This window comes from Ranitomeya variabilis, chromosome 1 (assembly GCF_051348905.1).
Source record: "Ranitomeya variabilis isolate aRanVar5 chromosome 1, aRanVar5.hap1, whole genome shotgun sequence".
NCBI lineage: Eukaryota > Metazoa > Chordata > Amphibia > Anura > Dendrobatidae > Ranitomeya > Ranitomeya variabilis.
In genome coordinates, this window is record NC_135232.1 from 262,563,537 (window position 1) to 262,589,023 (window position 25,487).

At 45.3% G+C, this 25,487-nt stretch overlaps 1 protein-coding gene across 2 annotated transcripts in view; it reads left to right on the forward strand.

Moving 5' to 3' along the window:
• Positions 1 to 25,487, forward strand: part of HIRA (histone cell cycle regulator) — a 49,897-nt gene that overhangs the window by 21,017 nt on the left and 3,393 nt on the right. For both annotated transcript variants that reach the window (XM_077293415.1, XM_077293416.1), the window contains exons 16-22: positions 25 to 223; positions 7,841 to 7,942; positions 8,174 to 8,322; positions 8,420 to 8,581; positions 9,323 to 9,381; positions 9,540 to 9,645; positions 24,027 to 24,149. In XM_077293415.1, coding sequence (XP_077149530.1) covers positions 25 to 223; positions 7,841 to 7,942; positions 8,174 to 8,322; positions 8,420 to 8,581; positions 9,323 to 9,381; positions 9,540 to 9,645; positions 24,027 to 24,149 — 900 coding nt within the window. The remainder of the gene's footprint in view (positions 1 to 24; positions 224 to 7,840; positions 7,943 to 8,173; positions 8,323 to 8,419; positions 8,582 to 9,322; positions 9,382 to 9,539; positions 9,646 to 24,026; positions 24,150 to 25,487) is intronic.

Here is a 25,487-nt window from a genome sequence, read left to right on the forward strand (position 1 = left end):
TTGTTTTTTAAATTCTTTATGCAGACCAAAAGATCATAGTGTTGTTTCTAAGGAAGCAAAGCCACGTGAAGTAGACAGTAGTAGCGACAGTGAAGAAAAAAATAATGCAACGAAGTCTCTCACCAAACGGAAAGCAGAATTAGATGCAGACCTTGTCGAAAAAAGAAAAAAGGGTCGACCTCGGAAAGACTCGCGCATGATGTCTGTTTCTCTCGCTGTACAGGTTACTGAAACACTTTTATCTTTTTAAATCCCTAATCCTCAATACCACCCATGGTGTAATAGGCAGCACAATTGATGGTTTACCTAGCTATATGTTCTTTAAAGGGGTTGTGCCAAGTTTGGAGGTTATCACCTATCCTATCTCTGGATCGATCCATGAGTATCCTTTCCTTAAGAAGGGTTTAAGGGTTTAAAAATTGATATTTAATTTCAATGTATTTTTGTTTTCCTTCACAGCACTGTAAAATCTTCCTATTGCTACCTCCGATCAGTGTACCACTTTTAACCTAAATAATATTAGGGCGGATAGTGATGGCAACTGGCAAAAGTATTTATAGTTGTGAGGGGGGAGGTGGGAGAAGAATAGCGCTCTGTGCCAAATATATAGAGCTGTCTAGCCTTAATAGATGTGTAAAGGAAACATTACAAATGATTCATGCTGCTGGTGTATAAAGGATTGTAATACTTGGAATGTTTTAACAGCTTATAAAGAGACTATTAAGCCTGTTGTTGTAATTTAAGGGTAGTAAATTGCTTTATCCAAGCATTCTCAACACTGCATAAATTTGCAGATCTAAAGCAAACATTGTTAGATTAATATGAAAAGAGGGATTTTTGGTACTCACCATAAAATCTTTCTTAGAGCCTACATTGGAGGACATGGGTAACCATGGGTGTATGCTGCTTTCGCTAGGAGGATGACACTATGCAAAAAAGGGAAAATAGCTCCTCCACAGCATTATACACCCACCGACTGGTGCAAAGCTTGTCAGTTAGTGTCAAAGCAGTAGGAGAAGCAACAATAACTCAACTATATACAAGCCCAACAAAAGGCACGTAGGCCCAACATAGGCACAAAACCAGGGAGAGTGCTGTCCCCCGCAATGAACGCTCCAAGAAAGAGACTTTACTGTGCGTACCAAAAATCTTTCTTTATCTCTTCATTGGGGGACACATGGGACGTCCCAAAGCAGTCCAGAGGGTGGGAAACAAGTGTAAGTAAAAAAAAAATTAAGTCTGACGGTGGGCGACTGCTGCCTGCAGCACCTTTCTTCCCAGACCCGCATTGAAGGAGGCATGGGTATGAACCTGGTAAAACCTTGCGAAGGTGTACAAAGATGACAAGGTCACAGCCTTACAAATCTGAGAAGCAGAGGCCTGGTGACAAACTTCCCAGGATGCCCCCACCGTCCGGGTGGAGTGAGCCTTTACACCCGGAGGAGGATGTCTGTCCTGAACGCGATATGCCTCCAGTATCACCGAGCGAATCCAGCGGCAATGGTAGATTTGAAAGCTGGGAGCCCCTTACGACGACCCTCAGAAATGACAAACAAGGCGTAAGCGTGACGAAGGAAGCCGTTCTTGAGAGATGAACCTCGAGAGTTTTGACTAGATCCAGCTTGTGAAGAGACTTCTCCAGGGGATAGATTGGAGAAGGACAGAGGGAAGGAAGGACAATCTCTTCATTAATGTGGAATGAAGAGACTACCTTAGGCAGGAAGGAAGGAACGGGTCTGAGGACCACTTGTCCAAATGTAGAACAAGAAACTGGGAACGGCAAAATAGTGCTGCCAACTCAGACACTGTCCTGATGAATGTAATAGCTACCACAAAGGTAACCTTCCATGACAGGAGAGAAAACGGAATGTCCTGAATGGTTTTGAAAGGAGGGCGCTAAAGAGCGCCTAGAACAAGGTTAAGATCCCACGGCTCTACCACAGGACGTTAAGGAGGTGACAGGCGAGCGACTCCTTGAAGGAAACTCTTGACCTAGGGATGAGAGGCCAGATTTCGCTGAAAAAGGATTGAAAGTGCAGAGACCTGACCCTTAAGGGTAGTGAGTGCGAGACCGGAGTCTAGACCTGATTTGGAGAAAAGCCAATATGGAGGGAAGGGAAAATGACATAGGAACAGAATTGTGTTCCTCACACCAATGAAAGAAGGCTTTCCAGTATCTATGGTAAATGCGCGAGGATGCTGTGATTCTCACATTAATCATGGTGTGAATTACCTGAGGAGAAAACCCAACCTCCTTCAGAACGGTGGCCTCAACAGCCATGCCATTTAAATTCGGAGACCGTGAACTCTGGTGGAGGAGACTGCCTTGTGAGAGCAGGTCTGGGCCAGTCCGGAGCTACCGGAATTCCTTTCGCCTTGATTTTTTTTTACGACTCTCGGAATCAGCGGGAGAGGCGGAAAAAGGTAGAGCAGCTGAAATTGGGACCACAAAATTACTAGGACGTCGTAAACCATGGCTAGAGGGTTGCGGGACCTGGCTGCGAACCGAGGTACCTTGTGGTTCACCCAAGACGCCATCAGGTCGACTTCCAGGGTGGACCATCTCTGACAGATCTGGTCGAAGACGGCGGTGCTGAGAGACCACTCACCTGATGCGAAACCCTGACGACTCAGAAAATAGGCTGCTTAATTGTCCACCTCCGGTAGGTTAACGGCTGATATAGCGGGAGCTTGACATTCTGCCCAAAGTAGGATCCATGTTACCTCTGCCATGACTGACTTGCTGCGTGTCCCGCGTTGGTGATTTATATATGCCACGGCTGTGTTGTTGTCCGATTGAACGCATACTGGGTGATGTGTGAAGCAGATCTGCCAGTGGCGAAGGGAGAGATAAATTGCTCTGATTTCCAGCAAATTGATGGGGAGAGCGGCCTCCTGAGAACTCCAGTGACCCTGTGCTGTGTGATGGAGAAAGATCGCTCCCCATCCAAAGAGACTGGCGTCGGGTGGTGACAACCTGCCATTGAGAGGGAGGAAAGATTTCCCGTGTAGGACAGAGGTGGAGAGGGAGGGTCCACCATGTCGGAGACACTCTCACCCCAAGAGGCAGCAGAATTGGCTGGTCCAGGGAAGAGGTCCTCATGTCCCAAGCTGACAGGAGGGCCAGCTAAAGGGGATGGGTATGGAACTGGGCAAAGGGTATAGCTTCTATGGCGGCAATCATCTTCCCTAGTATGCTCATGCAGAGTCACAGGGGATGTGGAGATGGCCGTCTCAGAGCATGGATCCCTAGGTGGAGAGAAGAGAACTTCTCCCCTGGAAGGAAGACCTTGGCTCGGGCTGTGTTGTACAGCATGCCCAAGAACACCAGGTGCCGAGATGGGGTCAGGGAGGGCTTTTCCCTGTTGACTATCCAGCCGAGACGGGCGAGAGTGTCCAGGGTGATCTGGAGACTCTGACAGCAGTCTCGGGAGGATGGACCCTTGATTAACAGATCGTACAGGTAAAGGACGATGAGTATCCCTCTAGAATAAAGGATGGCCATGACAGCAGCTATAAACTTAGTAAACACTCTGGGGGGCAGCCCAGAGGCCAGACAGAAGGAAAGGGCTGGGAATTGATAGTGCTCCTACTGGATTGCAAACCAGAGAAATCTCTTGTGTGACACAAATAGGAATGTTAGAACCACCTTACCAGGGATGTGTGTCATCCAGGCAAAAAAGTACATTAATACATTTAAAACATAGTTTTATTTAACAAGAATATATTAAAATTCATTATTAAAATAGAGAGGTGCTGGAAATGAAAAAAGGAATATATGCCAAGATATGCTTTATTTCTAGTGGCAATTCATAACCTTTTTGTCATGTACAGTTCAGACGAAAAGGAGGGATTGGACATTCACTGCTGAATGCTGAACAGACATAAGCCTGACAGGCACTAGAGTTATAAATATGAACTCTCACAGTGAGGTGTCAATTGTAAAGTGCATTTTCAATTGAGTGGTAAACCGATTACCAATTTTAATGTATTCTTGTTAAATAAAATTATGCTTTTAAATTGATATACTTCTTTTTTGCCCGGCTGACACACATCCCTGGTAAGGTGGTTCTAAGGTTATGTACTGAGAAGTATTATCTACCACTAAATGGTAGCCATATTGAAAAGGACTAACATTGCTAATAATTGCAAATAGGAATGTGTAGATAAGCATCCTGACAGTCCACAGAGCAGAGAAACTCCCCTGGCTCCATAGAGGCGATTATCGAGCGTAGGGACTCCATCCGGAAGTGATGGAGCCAGACTTGATGGTTTAACTGTTTGAGATTCAGAATCGGATGGAGAGGCGGATGGAGAGATCCGTCCTTCTTTGGAACCACAAAGAGATTAGAGTAAAACCCTGAAAAGCGTACGTGAAAGGGAACGGGTACGATTACCCTGTCCATAGAAGGGAAGAAACGGCTTGAAAAAAGCCTGGTACTTGAGCCGGGAGTCTTGGTGAACGGGACTGGAAAAAACATCTTACCGGGTGAGAAGAAAATTCAATCTTAAAGCGTGAAGTCACGGTCTCTCTGACCCAGGTGTCGTCGACCACCAACAACCAAGCGTCCTGGAAAAGGAGAAGCCGGCCCCTCACCCTGGAAGGATTCCCGGGTGGGAGTGACCCGTCACGTAGAGAAAAAACTGTTGGAGCGAGACCCTGGGGGCTTTGAGGAGCGACCCCTTGAAAACCAGTGAGGGGCTGGATTGAAGGATATCTTCTTCCTCTCCCGATGGGCGGGAGAGCGGTACTGATGTGAAGAAGGTCCCAGGAGGGGAAAAGAGGCAAAAGGAACGTAACTGGAGGAATCGCTTCCTAGTGAATGGGCGCTTAGGCTGAGGAAGGCAAGTGCTCTTACCGCCGGTAGTATCTGAGATTATCTGATTAAACTTGGACCCGAAAAAACCTAGAACCCTGGAAGGGGAGGTTGGTGAGAGACTTCTTGGAAGGTGGATCTGCATTCCAGGCCTTCAGCCAAAGAATCTGGCGTATGGCAAAACTGTTGCTGGTTACCTGGGCAGAGCAACTGGCCGTACCCAAGGACGCAGTCAGTAGATACTTGCCAGCGTGGGTGATCTGGTTCTTAAAGGTCAGTTAGCTCGTCAGGAGAAGCTGCAGCTAGAATGACTTGTCGAAGGAGTCTTGCCCAGGCAGAAATGGATTTTTCTACCCAGGTGGAAGCAGAAATGGGACAGAGAGGCGCCGGCCTCTTCAAAAGCTGACTTAGCCATGGATTCGATCTGACTGTCAGTGAAATCCTTGAGAGAAGATATGTCTGGCAGAGACAAAACAGTCTTGGAACACAGCCAAGAACCTGGCAGATCGACGCTGTCCATTTGCAAATGAGGTCCGGGCTAAAGGGATAAAGACTATCCAGTTGCTTCCTCCCCAGGAAGGGCTTCTTAGGGTGTTCTCAGTGCTTGAAAAAAATTGCTTCAAATTCCCTGTGGTTGGAAAACGTACATGAAGGATTTTTTACTTGTTTGAAGGAGCCAGAGTGGTCCTGGGTAGGGACCTCATCCTCCTTAATATTAAGGGTTTGGTTAATCGCCAAAATAAGGCTACCGACCAAATCCTGTAGTTTAGAATTCAGGTTGGCGTCAGAGGCCGGAGAGCTGGATGAAGAGCTGAAAAGGGCTTGCTTCCTTAGTCCTTGATCTGCCCTTGTGAGGGTGGTGTTCAGGTGCATGCGAATCACCGTGAGAGACGTTCGGAACACTGGTGGCGGCGGACAGGTTTGATAAGCAGTCTAGTACATGGACCAGGGACTGAGACACCAGGTCAAAAACCGATTGCAACATAGCACAACCCACTAGGGGTGTGCTCTTGTCCCAGACCGTGGGGGTCTACTGTGATGCAGGCATGATAGAAGGGCTGCAAGTCTGACAAAAAGGTGAGAATTGGCCTGAGGGCCACTTCTTTTTACCGAAGGTACAGATGTAGTTAATTATAGTAGGCTTAGCGGGGCAGGAAAGGGCCTCCTTAGATTTGGACATAAGTGGGAGCTTTAGTGACACTGCTGTGGAGGGCTAATGAGAAAGAATAGGGTAGGTAAAGGCAGAGCCTACCCGATGTCAGCGACGATCCAGATGATGCTGCTTGGTCTGCTGTGTCCTCCTGCAGGCTGTGGTGCCTGCAGAGCTGTGGCTGTAGAAAGCGGTGCGTGCAGTCTGTTTTGCAGGCTGCAGAGGTGAAGATGGAGGGAGCCCAAGAACCAAATGCTGAAGGAGGCGTGGTCGGCTGATATACCGGCCGGTAATGCCCTGTAAGGGATCTGCCCGTTGATTGGCTATCCCACCGAGGGTGTCTACAGGCCAAGGAGAAGAGGCCCTGTGATAGGCCTAAAAGCGCGGAGAAAACGTGCATTGAGTGATGTGATCGCTGGGTCGTGGCCGGGACAGACAGACAAGCTTTCTCATTGGACAAGAAGATGCATGATTTGGAAAAAGCGCAGTGAGTGGTCAGCGAGCTGGGAAAGGGGCATGGCTGGAGAGAAGGGGCATTACGAAGGCCATTAAATCTAAAACAAATGGCCTGGACGGGCATCGTGGTGCATCTGTGCCAGGTGTATCCTGTAAGGGGGACCACGGGGAGGACAGGGACGTAATGTGACAGTAACAGTCAGTAACGAAAATGTGAGGCACGAATCCTTCTTCGTCCTTGAGGATAACGTCAGAAGCCCCCGAGTGGATGAGGGTCACTGGGATATGGCATCCTCCTTCCTGCACCGTCATGGGTCCGGACAGTGCAGAAGATGGTGTTAACCCCTAACCAAGAAGGGGGAAGGCCACCACCGGTGAGCACCGTCTTCCTCCCATCCCGCTCCCAGGAGAAAGGTGGGAAAAAGGCTAGGAACGGCAAGCGGGAATCACCCTAAAAGCACCGTGAGGTGACAAGGGATTAGGTCCTGTCTTGCGCTTCCAAGAGTGGGCGATGTGGTGACATTACACTGCTCTCTTGTTCCCACAAGAGTGGGAAAAAACAGGGTGAAAAATCTGCACCCTGTTACCCTATAGAAGGAAAACGTGGAAGAAAAAGGGGAAAAGATTACTAAAACACAACAGGTGACCTGAAAAGTAAAAAACTGATCTGGGATCAGCTCCAGGACTGCCTCCTACTGACACTAAGCTAAAAACTGAAGTGCCTTGTGCCAGTTGGTGGGTGTATACTGCGGAGGAGGATCTAGCTTCCTTTTTTTGCATAGTGTCAGCCTCCTAGCGACAGCAGCATATGCCCATATTTACCTGTGTCCCCCAGTGAAGCGCTAAAGAAAAGTTTATAGTGGTTTCCTGCGACTTTACTATTGATGACCTATACCATTCACTCCTATAGGAGATCACTTGCAGTACCAATCATGGAACTACACAAAATATGGTAGCTAAAATAATTTAGTATGAGCAGCAAGTGTAATTGCACATAGGCCCCGTGGGTGTGGGTAGATGCTCTTAATTCTTTTAATGAACGGAGCATGTTTTTGAAAAGTGGTGTACACCTCTCCACAAATTTTACTCCAGTCATAGATTTCTAGTGTCATCAAGCTTGTCTAATTCATTATGAGCTGTGACATCATTCCCCTGCTCTGCATCAGCTCTGCCCATTTTGGCAAAACTTTAGATTGCACAAAATAATTGCAACTTATCATAGGGATTGATGTCAGAATTCTGGTGTAATCGTGTTGATAATCAGACCCAAAAGTGCTTTTCATTTATGTTCGACATGCGCCTGAATTCTGCTACATTTTCAGTACAGAAGCTTCTACAAAGGAGTATAAACCTGACTTTTGTTTAATTTCCTCGTTTTGAATTCCGATAACTCAGTTTTTTATTTTAATGTTTTCAGTCTCAGGTGGCTTCAACATCTGAGAAGGACTTAACATGTATGACTTCTGCAATATCGCTTCGGTTGCCTATCCCAACCACTCAGAAATCTTTTACTTTGCAGGTTAGTCAACTATATAAATTTACAAAATTAGAAAACTGGTGACTTTCAAAAAACTTTCCAAAAGTTGAGTAAATGGATTACAAAATATGATTATACCTAAAACAAGCATATTCGGTTTGATGCTTTATGAGTTCCAACCGTTTCACTGTTAATAGTTCTGCAGTGTTCTAATTGCGTTTGTTATATATTTTGTCAGGTTACTTAGGTGCCAAGAACTTATTTACTTTTCAGATTAGTGCAGACCCCACAATATACATTGAAGTAGAAAATGACTTCAGATCAGTAGGCGGATCAAAACTAAGCCAGCTCAAGTGTAACCGAGACGGGAAGGAATGGAGGACAGTGCTTACAAGTCGCATTCTTGCAGCAGCAGGAAGCAAGTTAGTATTGTCACATGGGTGGGTGCTCCAAAGCAATCTAGCAGGTATCCTACAAATTTGTAACGGTTTCCTTTTCTTTTTTTTTAACATACTTTAGTGAGATGGTTTGCGTAGCTTGTGAGAAGCGAATGTTATCAATGTTTTCTAGCAGTGGCAGACGAGTATTTCCACCTATCATTCTGCCTTCCCAAATCTCTACAATACAATGCACAGGCCGCTTTGTCATGGCTCTTACGTCCTCAGCTGCTCTTTCGGTTTGGTGAGTAATGGAAAATTATTCTGCATGAAGCAACTGCTTGTATATCGATCAGCCACAGAATTAAAACTAGTGACAGGTTAAAGTGAATGACATTGATTTATCCTGGGACAGTGACGTTTGTCAGGGAATGGATCTATTTGACAGCAGTGAACAATCATTTCTTGAATGCAAGTTGTGTAGGGTGTTTCCTGTATGCACAATCTACTACCTGCCAGAAGTGGCCCAATAGGGAGAAAATACTAGTCCATCCTACCTGATCCTACAGAAGAGGTAGTGTAAAACAAATTACTGATACACGTAATGCTGAATAAGGATGATAGGTTTTAGGAAACACACTGTGCATTGCAGCTTGTTGTGTATAGAGCTGATCACTGTATGTGCCCATGCTGTTCCCCGTCTATTACCAAAAGATACTATAATTGGCACAAGTACATTAAACGAAGACCACGGAACAATGGAAGAAGTTGGCCTGGCCAGATGAATCATGTGGACGTCCAGATGCATTACTTACCTGGGAAATAAATGGCATCAGGATTCACTATGGGGAAAAAAGACATCCTATCTAAACATTGGCTGCCGCATTCATGTTCGCTGTAACAGTCACCAGAAGCCTATGTCTTAAAAACAAACAGATAATGGAAAATCCAATCCCTTTAATGTTGTGGCTAATCAGAGTATATACATTGTTGTGATAACATGGTATTTCACATGTTTATAGCTGCAGTTGTTGTGCTTTTTTAGGGATGTCCACAATCAGAAAGCTGTTATAAAGAATGAATCTTTATTGCCCATATTAACAGGTAACCACTTCTGTACTATTATACGGGTTGTTTTATTGCTTGTTTGTGTATACTACTACATTATCGTAAGATGCCATATTTTTCCATTAATTTATCAGAACCTGATTAAATATATATATATATATATATATATTTCACCACAATTTATTTTTACTTAGGAAATGACCTGTTGGTTTCTCAAACGTTGCTTACGCAGAGAGGTGTACCTGTACTAAGCTTGTCTAATGGGAAAGCATATTGCTTTAATCCTGCACTCTCCACATGGTAAGTCTTTAAACATGTAATCATAAGATCATCCCATTTTGCACAGTTGTAATAACTACATGTGATTTGGGTTTGAATATGGTAGTCAGAATCAATAATAATTCTTGTAGTGGTTTTGAGCCCAAACGATAAGATTTCTTATAAAAACATGTTCCTACTTTTTAATTAAAGAAAATCTGTCACGCCTGATATTATTAAACTACAGGTATTGGGTTAATCTGCAAGTTAAAAGGAACTGGTCACCCCCAAAATCGAAGGTGAGGTAAGCCCACCGGCATCAGGGGCTTATCTACAGCATTCTGTAATGCTGTAGATAAGCCCCCGATGTAACCTGAAAGATGAGAAAAAGAGGTTAGATTATACTCACGCGGGCGACCCGATCCGATGGGCGTCGCGGTCCGGGGCCTCTCTGACCTTTCCCTGCGCACTGCAGTACTTTGCTCTGCCCTCAACAGGGCAGACAAAGTACGCCTGCGCCGGAGCCGCAGTGTGAAGACAAGAGGACGCCATTGTAAGAAGATGGGAGGCTCCGGACCGCAGCAGGACCGCCCCTGGGTGAGTATAATCTAACCTCTTTTTCTCATCTTTCAGGATACATCGTGGGCTTATCTACAGCATTCCAGAATGCTGTAGATAAGCCCCTGATGCTGGTGGGCTTAGCTAACCTTTGATTTTGGGGTGGCAGGTTTCCTTTAATTGCATTAGAAAGCTGCCTGGCTACTGTACAGAGAGTGTGGCTCTTGGGAGAAAATGAACTTTATTCCTCCCGGGAGGTTCCGGCGTGGCTACAGTCACAGCTCACAGCATGTGTGCGGCAGCTGTCAGCACGCCCCGGTGCTTTAACTGACAGCCGACCTTACAGTGCATCAGCCAAAGTGCTGGGAATTGCTTTCAGCCACCGCTCTCTGTGTACTGAGCAGTGACTGCAGCCATCAGGGCATGCCTTTTTTTGAAAGCCGGTGGCTCCCAGGAGGAATACAGGTAATTTTCTCCCAGGAGCCGTGCTTTCAGTACAGCAGATTAATCCTATATCTGCATGTTAATAGTGTTACACGTGACAGGTTCCCTTTGACGCCATTATTATAGCAGTACATCTGGAAAACACAGAACATGTGAAGGTTTTTCCTTACGGTATTTGGCAACAATTTGATGCTGACTATACCTCGGAGCAAATGCTGCGACTTTTGGCTTTGCTTACCATCTGCTCCTCGTTTGTTTGTTAGAGAGGCTGCACTTCCAGCATGTCGTCACAAGCAGCGCTATGTCCTACCTCCCTTGAAATGGTTGATGTCTTGTACTCATCTTGCCAAAAGCTATACAAAGGCAGCTGGGAGCTGCAGAACCCAAGAACTGACACTACAACATATAAAGAGTGCTGGTTTTCCAGCTCTATATACTATTTCTTTCTGACCACTTCTTAACCCATCGCTGATTGGTGCGCGGTATTGGGACGTGTATAAAAATCCTGGAGAACCAAAATGGACAGTAGAGAATGCTAGCTAAGAATAGTAAGCTGCACTACACATCTGTGTCATCAAACGCCGGGAAAAACAATAGAAATCTTCAATAGCATTTACTACTGCAGATAGCAAAATTAGTAATCGTGTAACCAATTATTTCACACAATCTTTCTCTCGAAAACAGCAAATATCTCCTCACTAAGCAGCGAACGGAATTATATTTGCCGGTCCTCAAATTGCTTCTTTAAATGTGGTCATAACAGCAGTAAACCATGTAGCATTGACCCAGTCAGAATTTTCCTTCATACATAAACCGCACCTTATATTAATAATAATATTTTTTATTTATATAGCGCCAACATATTCCGCAGCGCTTTACAACTTAAAACTTTACCTTACATAACACTGTCTCATCTCACACAGAATATGCCAAACATGTCTGATAGACGTGGGTCCACCTGCCTCTATTAGACATTTGTGGCCTATTCTGAGGTTTGCTATATATAATTAATCTGTGATACATGATATGTGGTAAATGTGATCAGTTATTTTTTGCCAGTATGTTGGATGCACAACATGCCGAGTAATCTAATAATAATCTAATAATCTTTATTTTTCTCTGACGCCCATGACGGCACCACGGAGAGAGAGGGGATCCGCCCACCAAGGACAGGAAACCTACAGATAAAAAGGCGGTACCTCTCTCCTGCATCAGTTGGTTTCCTGTCCTTGATGGGAGACCTACAGATTCACCTCCGTGGTGCCGTTATTAAGAAGAAGACTCGTCGTGGGCATTCCGGGGCCAATCAGCTCGATTCAGGCAGCGGGGACCCCCCTGCCTCGGCTGGTGTGGTGACCCGAAGCGCCACCGCTGGGGCTAGTGGGCCTCTAGGGTGCGCGGAGAGAGGTGGCTGAATCTCGGCCACCTCTCTAGGTAAGACTCACCAGCAGCAGCGGTGTCCAAGGGGGGTCCCTCTGTGGATAGCCAACATCTTGCTCCTCCTGTGTAAGTCTGCGGGCTGTAGTTCCCGGGGGTTCCGGAAATCCAGCAAAAACATGCGGTGATGCGCGGCGCCATCTTGATCCCGTCTGCGCACGCGCGAGATTCCTCGAGATTTAAGCAGTGTGGGGACTCTGCGCACGCACGACTGGCCGCGGTACCGCGCACACGCGCCGGGGTTCTCGCTTCGGCGTACGCGCGGGCTATAGGCAGACTGCGCAGGCACGAGATTTTGTGCGCGGTGTCACGCCGCAGCTGCGCATGCGCGGGAAGAAAAAAAAAATGGCGCCATCCACCGCTATTTAATGGGGGCACACCTGAACGACCTGTTAGCTCAGGGGGCTTGGCCACCATATCTGAAAAAAGTGTCCTCCAATATGAAGGAACTACTGGCAGTCAAGTTTGCACTATTAGAGTTCCTGGGTCCCCTTCGGTCTCACCATGTCAGAATTATGTCGGACAACAAAGTGGTGATAGCGTATCTAAATCACCAGGGGGGGTACCCGTTCTCGGAGTCTGATGGAGATAACCAAATCAATCTTCCACATAGCCGAAACCGACCTTCAATCCCTATCGGGCCTTCATATAAAGGGGGTGGACAACTACAGGGCAGATTACCTAAGTCGCTCTCGCTTGAAACAGGGGGAATGGGAGCTAAATCAATCAGTGTTCTCTCAGATCTCAGTAAAATGGGGCACACCAAACATAGACCTTTTCGCAAACCATCTAAACAAAAAAAATGGACACTTTTTGCTCAATAACGCCGTTGGGGAGCCCTGTTTCTCTAGATGCGTTCCTGATTTCTTGGAACCATCAACTAGCATATGCCTTTTCCCCTATTGCTCTGATTCCGGCAGTGCTGAGGAAGATTCGGGAGGACGGGGCTCACATAATCTTAATAGCCCCGTTCTGGCCGAAGAGGCCTTGGTTTTCCTGGATGATGAAGATGTCCATCTCCGATCCATGGGTACTACCGGATCTCCCAAACCTCCTCTCCCAGGGCCCAGTTCATCATCCACAGGTGGCAAGTTTGCACTTGACAGCCTGGCATTTGAAAGGGAGTTACTATCTCAGTTAGTAAAGGGGTTTGTGTATGGGGAAATGGAGGAGAAAATTGCTCTGTATGCCGATGATATTTTGCTTTTTCTTGAGGATCCTGGGGAGCCTTTAAGAAATGTGATTTCATTAATTGAAGGATTTGGGCAAATTTCTGGATTAATTATCAACTGGGATAAATCAAGTGTTATGCAGGTGGATAGGGAAGTGGATTGTACGGGGGAGGTGGAGCAGAATACGAAATTAAGGGTGGTGTCGCAATTTAAATATCTGGGGATTCAGGTTTCTCTTCCCCTAACTAGATTTGAGGAGCTTAATCTTGAGCCATTAATAAACAAACTACGCGCCAAAATCTCAGCTTGGAATAGGCTACATTTGTCGGTGGTGGGTAGAGTAAATCTCCTTAAGATGGTGGTGATGCCACAGGTTTTGTATATTTTGCATAACTCTCCGGTATGGATTCCTCTGACCAGATTTCGTAAACTAAAGTCATTATTTGGGGAATTGGTGTGGGGTGGGAAGAACCCTAGAATTAGGCAGGAGATACTGCAGAGACCTAAAGACGAAGGGGGACTTGCCCTTCCTAATCCCTGGTTATACTTTTTATCTGCGCAGAGCCAGCATCTTAGGGGATGGGGGGGATGGACTTGAGAAAGGTCAGGGGCATAGTAGTCTGGTACATATTATTGGCAGGTGGCCCTTGGGTCAGGGTCTAGAAGCAGGTATGTTTAAGAAGTTGGGAACTTGTTTTCACACCATAAATTTAATTCATAAGGTATGGCAGACGATTAAACATATAAGGGGGGTTGTGAAATTCACTGAGTTTTCGCCTATCTGGGATAACATCTTTTTTCAAGAATTTAATCATATGGAAGGAATGGGAGAGTGGAGGGAAAAAGGCATTGGGTTGATAGGTCAGTTGATTCATAACGGGAATCTTAAATCTTTTGATATGCTGCAGCAGGAATTCCAGTTCCCAGGGTTAAAGTGGTATCAATATAGAAGGGTTCAGCACTAGTGTTGAGCATTCCGATACTGCAAGTATCGGGTATCGGCCGATACTTGCTGTATCGGAATTCCGATACCGAGATCCGATATTTTTGTGATATCGGGTATCGGTATCGAAACAACATTAATGTAAAAATGTGTAAAAGAGAGAATTAAAATAAAAAATATTGCTATACTCACCTCTCCGACGCAGCCTGCACCTTACCGAGGGAAGCGGCAGCGTTCTTTGTTTAAAATTCGCGCTTTTCTTTCCTTTACAAGAGTCCCGGCTTGTGATTGGTTGCGTGCCGCCCATGTGACCGGGACGCAACCAATCACAGCAAGCCGTGACGTAATTTCAGGTCCTTCAGGATTTTAAAATTACGTCCCGGCTTTGTGATTGGTTGCGTCGCAGTCACATGGGAGACGCAACCAATCACAAGCCGTGACGTCACGGGAGGCTGGACACGCGCGCATTTTAAAATGGGCGCGTGTCCAGCCTCCCGTGACGTCCCGGCTTGTGATTGGTTGCGCCGCGATCAACCAATCACAAGCCGGGAGGCTGGACACGCGCGCATTTTAAAATTTTAAAATGCGCGCGTGTCCAGCCTCCCGGCTTGTGATTGGTTGACCGCGGCGCAACCAATCACAAGCCGGGACGTCACGGGAGGCTGGACACGCGCCCATTTTAAAAAGCGCGCGTGTCCAGCCTCCCGTGACGTCACGGCTTGTGATTGGTTAATGGCGGCCATGTTGCCGGGACGCGGACCAATCACAGCAAGCCGTGACGTAATTTCGTCACGGCTTGCTGTGATTGGTCCGCGTCCCGGCAACATGGCCGCCCTGACCAATCACAAGCCGGGACTTCACGTAACCAAGTAAAAGCGCGAATTTTAAACAAACAACGCTGCCGGTTCCCTCGCTGAGGTCCAGGCTGCGTCGGACAGGTGAGTATAGCGATATTTTTTATTTTAATTCTTTCTTTTACACATTTATATGGATCCCAGGGCCTGAAGGAGAGTTTCCTCTCCTTCAGACCCTGGGAACCATCAGGATACCGTCCGATACTTGAGTCCCATTGACTTGTATTGGTATCGGGTATCGGATTGGATCCGATACTTTGCCGGTATCGGCCGATACTTTCCGATACCGATACTTTTAAGTATCGGACGGTATCGCTCAACACTATTCAGCACGCATTTCAGGCACAAAAAAAGAGAGAGCCTATAGTGATCCAGAAGGATTTAATGTTGGACTTTATACTAAATAACAACGGAACAAAAGGGGCAATATCTGAAGTATATGGCGATTTGCTACATACCTTTCTAATGGATTACCCTATTAAGGCCAGGGGGAAGTGGGAGGATGAACTGGGGCAAATAGACGATGATAGGTGGGAGTCTATATTGGAATACATACCCAAGCTGTCTGAGTGAACCTGGGAGACTATCGCAATTGTATGTGATAAATAGGGCTTACAGGACACCCGACATGTTGTTTAAAGCTGGGCTCAGAGTTGACTCTGGGTGCCCCAGGTGATCCCAATCTCAGGCGGGTATACTGCACATGTTGTGGCGGTGTCCTAGATTGTTTGCATACTGGGTTGTCGTGCTGAACCAGATAGGGGTGATTTATGGATGTTCGATTCCTAGGGATCCGGTGGTGTGTGTACTTGGGTACGTGGAGGAAATCCTGACCGACGACACTGCCAAAATGGCAATTGCTAGATTATTGTTCATTGCGAGAAAGGTGATTGCAAGGTATTGGATCAGGGAGGAACCTCCTACTAGACAAGAGTTTATTTTACAAGCGAATCATATTGTCCAGCTCGAAAAAAGCATATATAATAAGAGGAAGAGGATGGGGTTTTTTCAAAAGCTGTGGCAGCCATGGCTGGATGGGAATAACTGACGGGCGGTGGTAAAATGATGCTAATAGTAAATATGTATGTAATGTTTAATCTCTTCTTTCCAAGAGTATTGTATGGTTGGAGTTGGTCTTTAAGGGGGGTGGGTGGGTCTATTTCTTTAAAATCAAAAACACTGATGTACCTTGTTATGTAAATGGATTTTATTGTATTTCTTTTGTACAATAAAAAATATTTGGTTTAAAAAAAAAAAAAAAAGAAAGGGAGTTACTAGAAAACGGGGTTTTCTCCGGGGCTGGTATCTACACTGCTACAAAGTAGAAAACCCGTTACAACCAAACAATATGGGAAAGTATGGAAAAAATTCCTTTCATCTTCAGGTGCCAAAATAGGGGAGGGCGTCCCTCTTAAAGCCATACTTGAGTTTCTGCAGAATGGGTTAGAGATGGGTCTAGCCACAAGCACCTTGAAAGTCCATGTAGCGGCTTTAGGAGCTTTATTCAACTATGATTTGGCAGGGAATCGATGGGTTTCTAGATTCATCAAAGCAGCCGGTAGATCAAGGCCTCTACCTGTGAAAATTACCCCTCAGTGGGATTTAAATTTAGTCCTTAGAGCATTATCTAAACCTCCCTTTGAACCCTTAGCGGATGCTCCAATTAAAATCTTATCCCTTAAAACTTCCTTGCTCGTTGCTCTCACTTCTGCACGTAGGGTCAGTGACATCCAGGCCCTATCCGCTAACCCCCCTTTCACGCAATTCCTCGATGATAGGGTCGTCCTAAAAACTGACCCGGCATATCTCCCAAAAGTGGCATCCCGTTTCCATAGGACGCAAGAAATATTTCTTCCCTCCTTCTGTCCTAATCCCAAAAACAAAGAGGAAGAGTCATTACATACATTGGATGGGAGGAGATGCCTGATGCATTACATAGAAGCCACTAGGGAGAGTAGGGAGGATGCCTCTCTCTTTGTATGTTTTCAGGGTCCCCGGAAGGGGAAGAAAGCATCTAAGGGCACCCTGGCAAGATGGATCACAGAGGCCATCAGCCTGTCATACTCATCGAGTGGCGTACCCGTCCCGGGAAATATCAAGGCGCACTCAGCGAGAGCAGTAGCAACCTCTTGGGCGGAGAAGGCCGGAGCTTCGATTAAGCAGATATGTAAAGCTGCTACCTGGTCTTCACCGTCCACTTTCTATAGGCACTATAGATTGGACCTTATCTCCTCTTCGGACCTTATCTTTGGTAAAAGGGTTCTGGAAGTGGTGGTCCCTCCCTAATGTACAAATCTCTGCAATTCTCTCCGTGGTGCCGTCGTGGGCGTCAGAGAAAAATATAGTTCTTACCGATAACGGTATTTCTCTGAGCCCATGACAGCACCCGTACATTCCCTCCCTTCACTTTTTGGTGTGCACAGTAATATAGTGCCTTATGCTAATAGTATAAATAGTCACGCGGTATCTCAATTAAGTAATGTTAAAAATAAGTCTCTATTCATAGTCTCCCATCGTTCTCTAGTAAACAACTGATGCTGGAGAGAGGTACCGCCTTTTTATCTGTAGGTTTCCTGTCCTTGGTGGGCGGATCCCCTCTCTCTCCATGGTGCCGTCATGGGCTCAGAGAAATACCGTTATCGGTAAGAACTATATATTTTTTTTTTTATATAGCGCTAACATATTCCGCAGCGCTTTACAATTTTGCACACATTATTATCGCTGTCCCTGATGGGGCTCACAATCTAGATTCCCTATCAGTATGTCTTTTGAATGTGGGAGGAAACCGGAGTACCTGGAGGAAACCCACACAAACACGGAGAGAACATACAAACTCTTTGCAGATGTTGTCCTGAGTGGGATGGACTCTAGCGCTGCAAGGCTGCTGTGCTAACCACTGCGCCTCCGTGCTGCCTGGGTACCATTTAGATCGTGTTCGCATCAACATTAGTAATCAGTTTGTGGAGTGTGGATACCTCTCTTCTTGAATTGAGCAAAAACATTTACAGGACGAAGAAGATGGATCAGGCCGTTACAAACGTTCTCAGCTGGCACTCTAATGCCGGCATTCTGGGCATCTCTTCTGATCACTAAGCCCTCATGATGTCACGGGAGGTGCTAGGATGCCGGTATTCTGGGCATCTCTTGTGATCACTAACCCATCATGATGTCATGGGAGGTGCTAGGATGCTGACATTCTGGGCACCTCTTGAGATCACTAAGCCGTCATGATATCATGGGAGGTGCTCTTGAGATCACTAAGTTCTCATGATGTCATGGAACTCTAGTAATCATAAGAAGTGCTAGGATGCCAGCATTCGAGTGCCATCGGAGGAAGTTCACACTGCCCTTCTCTGGCTGCCTTATTGGGTAAAAGAGTCCTACAATTTGTCTACTCTTTTTACTTAGCGTTATAGAAAATGTGATTGTTAATTCACCTAACAGTGGAAGGATTTTGCTAAATTATGAGTGCTTCTGAAAAGTTTCATTTTTTTTCAATATTTCATACCCAGCTGTTAGCTATGAACATGATCTTATTATTGGTACTTGGAGTTTTTTTCTTATTAAAAAATATGTAACATTTTTGGTACAAAGTTGTATCCATTGCACCTGGATCTATTAGCGTTATTCAGGTTACTCTCAGATTGCCCCCTGTGAATGAGGGTCTGCATTTAGTGACAATCTGTCAGCCAAATTTCACCCCAAACTATTTATATCTGCTTGTAGTTCTTTCAAAGACAAGTACGGCAATACCTTTACATGGCCAGTCCTGTCCTCTGAGAAATCAGAGTCCTTGCTGACAGATTCCCTTTAATAGGTGCATTTAATAATAATAATAATAATAATAATAATACTAATAATTTAATTTCTATAGCACTGACATATTCCGCAGCACTTTACATTTTAGAGGGGACTTGTACATACAATAGACATTACTGCTCTCAAGCTTACAATCTATGAGGAAAAGGGTGAGACACAAAAGGTGGATGGTAACAATTGCTTTCATTGTTCGAACCAGCCATAGTGTAAGAATCGGTTGTTCATGTAATGGTGCATGAACCGGTTATCAGTCTAAGTATGTAACAGTACAGACACAGAGAGCTATTAAATGCATAAAGCATGTTAGAACATGATGCGAGGAACCAGACTATGGTAAAAAGTTTGAATGGGCAACACAGGGATAGTTAGGTTAAAGCTTTGAGACGGTAGGCCAGTCTGAACAAATGCGTTTTTAGGCGATGCTTAAAACTGTGTGGATTGGGGATTAATTAACCTGGGTAGTTCATTCCAAAAAATTGGCACAGCACATGAAAAGTCTTGGAGACTGGAGTGGGAGGATCTGATTATTGAGGATGTTAACCTCAGGTCATTAGCAGAATGGAGAGCATGGGTAGGGTGGTAGATTGAGACGAGGGAGGAGTTGTAGGGTGGTGCTGAGCCATGGAGTGCTTTGTGGGTGAGGGTAATAAATTTGTACTGGATTCTGGAGTGGATGGGTAACCAGTGTAATGGACTGGCACAAGGTAGAGGCGTCAGTGTAATGATTGGTAAGGAATATGATCCTGGCTGCAGCATTCAAGACAGATTGGAGAAGGGAGAGTTTGGTAAGAGGGAGACCGATTCGTAGAGAGTTACAATAGTCCAGACAAGAATGAATAAGAGAAACAGTGAGAGTTTTTGCAAAGTCGAAAGTAAGAAAGGGTCGAATTCTAGAAATGTTCTTGAGGTGCAGATAACAAGAGCGAGCCAGTGATCGAATGTGGGGGGGTGAATGAAAGCTCTGAATCAAGAATGACCCCAAGACAGTGGGCGTGTTGCTGGGGAATAATGAAGGAACCACACACGGAAATGGCAATGTCGGGCATAGGCACATTAGTAGAGAGAGGAAACACAAGGAGTTCAGTTTTTGACAGGTTCAGTTTCAGATAGAGGGAGGACATGATGATAGGGACAACGGTAAGACAATCACTAGTATTTTCTTAAAAGGCAGGCGTGATATCAGGAGTAGAGGTGTATAATTGAGTGTCATCAGCATAGAGATGGTACTGGAAACCAAATCTACTGTTTGTCCAATAGGGGCAGTATACAAAGAGAAGAGGAGAGGGCCTAGAACTGATCCTTGAGGAACTCCAACAGTAAGGGGAAGATGAGAGGAGGAGGAGCCAGTAAAAGATACAGTGAAGGAGCGGTCAGAGGGAAAGGAGGAGAACCAGGAAAGAACGGTGTCCTTGAGGCTGATGGAGCGGAGCATAGTGAGGAGGAGCTGATGATCTACAGTGCCAAATGCTGCAGAGATCCAAGAGAATTAGCAGGGAGCAGTGACCATTAGATTTAGCTGTTAGTAGATCATTAGAGACTTTAGTAAGGGCAGTTTCAGTAGAGTGTAAAGAGCGGAAACCGGATTGTAGAGGGTCAAGAAGAGTTATTTCAGAGATAGCGGATAAGACGAGAGTGGACCAGGCATTCCAGGAGTTTAGAGATGAAGGGAAGATTGGAGACAGGTCTATAATTAGCGGCACAGTTTTGGTCGAGGGATGGTTTTTTAAGTAATGGATGTATGATGGCATGCTTAAATGAGGAGGGAAAGATACCAGAAGAGAGAGAGAGGTTGAATATTTTTTTTTTTTTGGTTGGTGGTGACAGCAGGGGAAAGGGACTGGAGGAGATGTGACGGAATGGGGTCACTGTTGCAAGTGATCGGGCGAGAAGATGCAAGGAGCCTGATTACTACTTCTTCTGTGACTGGTTCAAAGTCAGAGAGTGAACTAGATGCAGTGGTGGAGGGAGGACAGTGCATGGTATGAGGTGATTGGGAGATAATTTCCTGTCGGATATGGTCAATTTTTTTCTTTGAAATAATTGGCCAGATCGTCAGCACGGAGATCCGTGGTTGGGGCCTGCACTCTTGGGTTGAGTAGGGAATGAAAAGTGTCCAAGAGACGTTTCCGGTTATTGGATAGTGAGGTGATGAGGGTGTTGAAATAGTTTTGTTTGGAGAGGTGAAGGGCAGTGTTGTATGTTTTAAGCATAAACTTAAAATGGATGAAATCTTCGGGTAGATTTTCTCCACAGACGTTCGGCGCACCTGGAGCACCTCTGTAGGAAATGTGTTTGCAGCGTGTGCCAGGGTTGTCGCCGTCTGTGCCGTGTTCTATGTATAGAAGGTGCAGCATCAACCAGGGCACGTTGCTGTGTTTCATTATGCTTCAGTGCAGAATCAGGGCATGAGATGGAGGAGATAGGGGCCAATGGGAACTGCAAGTTCTTCATAAGTTTCTGGGTATTAATGGCCTGTATATTTCTATACGTGTGGAAAGTAGGGGTGACCTGAGCGGGATGGCAGTTCTTGATAGAGAATGAAAGAAGGTTGTGGTCAGAGAGCGGGAGAGGGGAGTTTGTGAAATCATCCACTTAGCAAAGCCGGGAGAAGACCAAGTCGAGGGAGTTTCCGTCTTCATGCGTTGGAGAGTTAGAAAGCTGCGAGAGGCCGAAAGAGGAGGTTAGAAATAAAAGGTGTGTAGCAGATGGAGAGAGGGGAAAAGCAATGGGGATGTTGAAATCACCCATGATGAGGGTGGGGGAGCCAGGTAGCAAAGTGATCCAGGAACTGATGGGAGGGGCTCGGAGGACGATACACCACTGCCACTCGCATGGAGAGGATGTAGAGTCTGACAGCATGGACCTCAAAAGAAGGGAAGACAAGTGAGGGTACTTGAGGAATAACCTGGAAGGTACATTTGGGTGATGGGTGCAGACCAACGCCTCCTCCAGGTCTATTGTCCGATCTTGGGGTATGAGAGAAATGTAGTCCACCGTATGAGAGAGCAGCAGCAGCGGTGGTGTCTGACTGTTGGATCCAGGTTTCAGTAAGAGCCAGGAGGTTAAGTGAATTAGAAAGAAAAAAAGTTATGGATGACGGAGAGTTTATTACACACTGAGCAAGAATTCCAAAGGGCACAACTGAAAGAGACAGAAGGCATGCAGGGAATTAATAAGGTTAGGGGAGTTTCTGAGTGTAGCAGTTGCGGGGTTTGACTTACTATAAGGCTGCCATCACACTAGCAGTATTTGGTCAGTATTTTACATCACTATTTGTAAGCCAAAACCAGGAGTGGAACAATTAGAGGAAAAGTATAATAGAAACATATGCACCGCTTCTGCATTTATCACCCACTCCTGGTTTTGGCTTGCAAATACTGATGTAAAATACTGACCAAATACTGCTAGTTAACGGTAGCCTAACATGGAGGACCGGGGTTGGGAGAGATATCTCCTGCGACTAGGAGAAGGAGGATAGAAAGAGTGAGCAGATGGTTAAGTGATTTGTGAGAGCGTCTCTTGTGTTGGATGTTGGAACTGAATGGATCTGTGCAATTTAGCAATGTGAAAAGAGCATGAGTGCTGTACATAGGAGAGGAGAGGAGTGAGGTGCCAATATGGATGGAGTGTAAAAAGTTAAGGTACCATCACACTAAACGATATCGCTAGCGATCCGAGACGTTGCAGCGTCCTGGATAGCGATATCGTTGTGTTTGACACGCAGCAGCGATCAGGATCCTGCTGTGATATCGCTGGTCGTTGATTAAAGTTCAGAACTTTATTTGGTAGTCAGATCGCCGTGTATCGTTGTGTTTGACAGCAAAAGCAACGATACCAGCGATGTTTTACAATGGTAACCAGGGTAAATATCGGGTTACTAAGCGCAGGGCCGCGCTTAGTAACCCGATGTTTACCCTGGTTACCAGTGTAAAACGTAAAAAAACAAACACTACATACTCACCTTCGCGTCCCCCGGCGTCCGCTTCCTGCACTGACTGAGCGCCGCCCGTAAAGTGAAAGCACAGCACAGCGGTGACGTCACCGCTCTGCTGTTAGGGCCGGCGCTCAGTCAGTGCAGGAAGCGGACGCCGGGGGACGCGAAGGTGAGTATGTAGTGTTTGTTTTTTTACATTTTACACTGGTAACCAGGGTAAACATCGGGTTACTAAGCGCGGCCCTGCGCTTAGCAACCGATGTTTACCCTGGTTACCCAGGGACCTCGGCATCGTTGGTCGCTGGAGAGCGGTCTGTGTGACAGCTCTCCAGCGACCAAACAGCGACGCTGCAGCGATCGGCATCGTTGTCTGTATCGCTGCAGCGTCGCTTAGTGTGACGGTACCTTTAGTGAAAAGACGGTGGATGTGAGTAAATGCAGCAGCCAGGATATCAATTATACAAATGCATATGGTAAATATTTGTTGTAGTCCAAATGTACTAGGAATAGGTTTGTTTAATTGTCTTACCTGTCTCCTGCCCTGTCTAACTGCCATGGTATAACTGCCCGTACTTTGATAAAATGTACTTAGATTAAATGTGCATAAATGCTTCCCCAGGCTATGTCTCAATATATAGGACTCTAGCTCTAAGATCTCACAATGTTACCTCGTTATCAATCAATCAAATTAAGTTGAGGCAGCAGGACACAATAAATGTAGTGAATAGATAAATAAGTGTCCAGGCCTACATGGATCATAAACCACTTTGAAAAGTTACTTGACCTCACAGCATAAGGGGACAAGCAGAGTAAGTTGAAATAGCTATATACCATTACAAAAGCTTGCCAAGATGTCTAACAGTGGTTGGAAACATGCAGGATTCAGTTGCAATAGATTGAATGAGTTAAATACCATTATAAAAGATTTGGGGTGGCATTTGGGATTTTACCTATGCTATAAAATCAATTGCTTTGAAGCTTATATGCAGCAAATAATTATTGCGATCAAACCTTTATTAAAACTACGTTTCTTTTCATTATGATCAGTCTTTACTTTTTATGTGATCTAAACAACTTCCTGCTAAATATTATTAAATATTATCAAAAGCATGCTTTTATTGGAACAGTGGTGTTTGTAATATTGTTTTTTTTATCTGTCCTGTTCTCATCCTGGTTGTTTTTTTACTTTTGTTGAGAGTTCTCCAAAATCTACATGGTTTGTATTACTTTTGCATTAATTGCTGATTTCTGCATCTGAACAGGAACCTGGTATCTGACAAACAAGATTCCTTGGCGCAGTGCGCAGATTATAGGAATTGTTTGAGCTCGCAGGAAGCCATGATGTGCTCTGGACCACTAGCCATAATCCAAGGAAGAGCGTCCAAGTAAGAAAATAATATATTCCTTCTTGAAGTAGATCTAGCTCAAACTATATATTTTTTTTTTGTATGTCTACATACCATTAATTAGAAGTCACATTGAAACCTTAAATAGGTATTTTCAAGATTCTCTCCCTCATGGCACTTAGTACAATGTCCCACCCACATATTTAATGGTATTTTATGCCCTGTGGTTTCATAGAGGTAGGTCTGATTTTTTTCTTTTTCTCTAAAGGCAAAGCAAACCAAAGTAAATACTGTATTTTTCGTACTGTAGGATGCACCTTACTATAAAACAAACCCCAGGTGGTTTAGACAGCAGAAAAATATATTTCCTAATAATAAAAAAACTTTCCTGGTGGCATAAAGAAGTGCGTGGGTCAATATCACTATTTTTTTTTCCAATCAGACTTTTTTAGTGTGAAAGATATCAAGATACATTCATGTTTTAATTTTGTTTTCAGAACAATCAAAACTAAATAAAACACAAAAATACATACAGGTCATTGTGAATCAAATAAAAACCAGTTCATATTAACATTTATCGTAGGTATTATCATTCGCTTACTACAATTTACTATACAAAATACTATCTGAGTGTTCTCGTATTGCATTAAAATACAAAGAATTATACAATTTACATATACCGTATTTTTCGGACTATAAGATGCAATTTTTTCCCCAAAAATTTGGGGGGGGGGGGGTGAATGGGGGTGCGTCTTATAGTCAGAATGTACTTACCAGTAGTATAGCAGCAACAGAAGTCGGGCGATTCTGCGGTGTTCTGATGCTGCACGGCGATGATCTCACTCCCATCCCAGGCTGGCGCTGCAGTATTTGGCAGTGCTCGGTGGTGCGGGGGATCCTCCAACATTTTGTGAAAGCTCGGAGCCTCTGCACTTCCATTGCTGCAATGCCATGGCCGCCTCCAGTGGACGTTTTCCCGGAGGCCACCGGATCACAGCAATGGATGTGCGGGAGCTCCAGGCTTTCACAAAATGCTGGCGGAGCCCCCGTACCTCCGAGCACCGCCGAACCAGCCTGGGATTGGATTTCCTGGAGGCCCCACTGCATTGCAGCAAAGGTTGTGTGGGGGCTCCAGGCTTTCACAAAATGTGGCAGAGCCTGAGCACTGCCAAAACCTGCAGCACCAGTCTAGGATGGGAGTCATATCATCGCCACACCACCGAACACCTTCTGTGACCCCTCTCCACAAGTGCTGCCTATTCCCTCCACCCCGGTAAGCTGAATTCGGACTGTAAGACAGACCCCCATTTGACACATTTAATTTTTTTTCCCTATTTTCCTTCTGAAAATTTGGGATGCGTCTTATGGTCTGGTGCG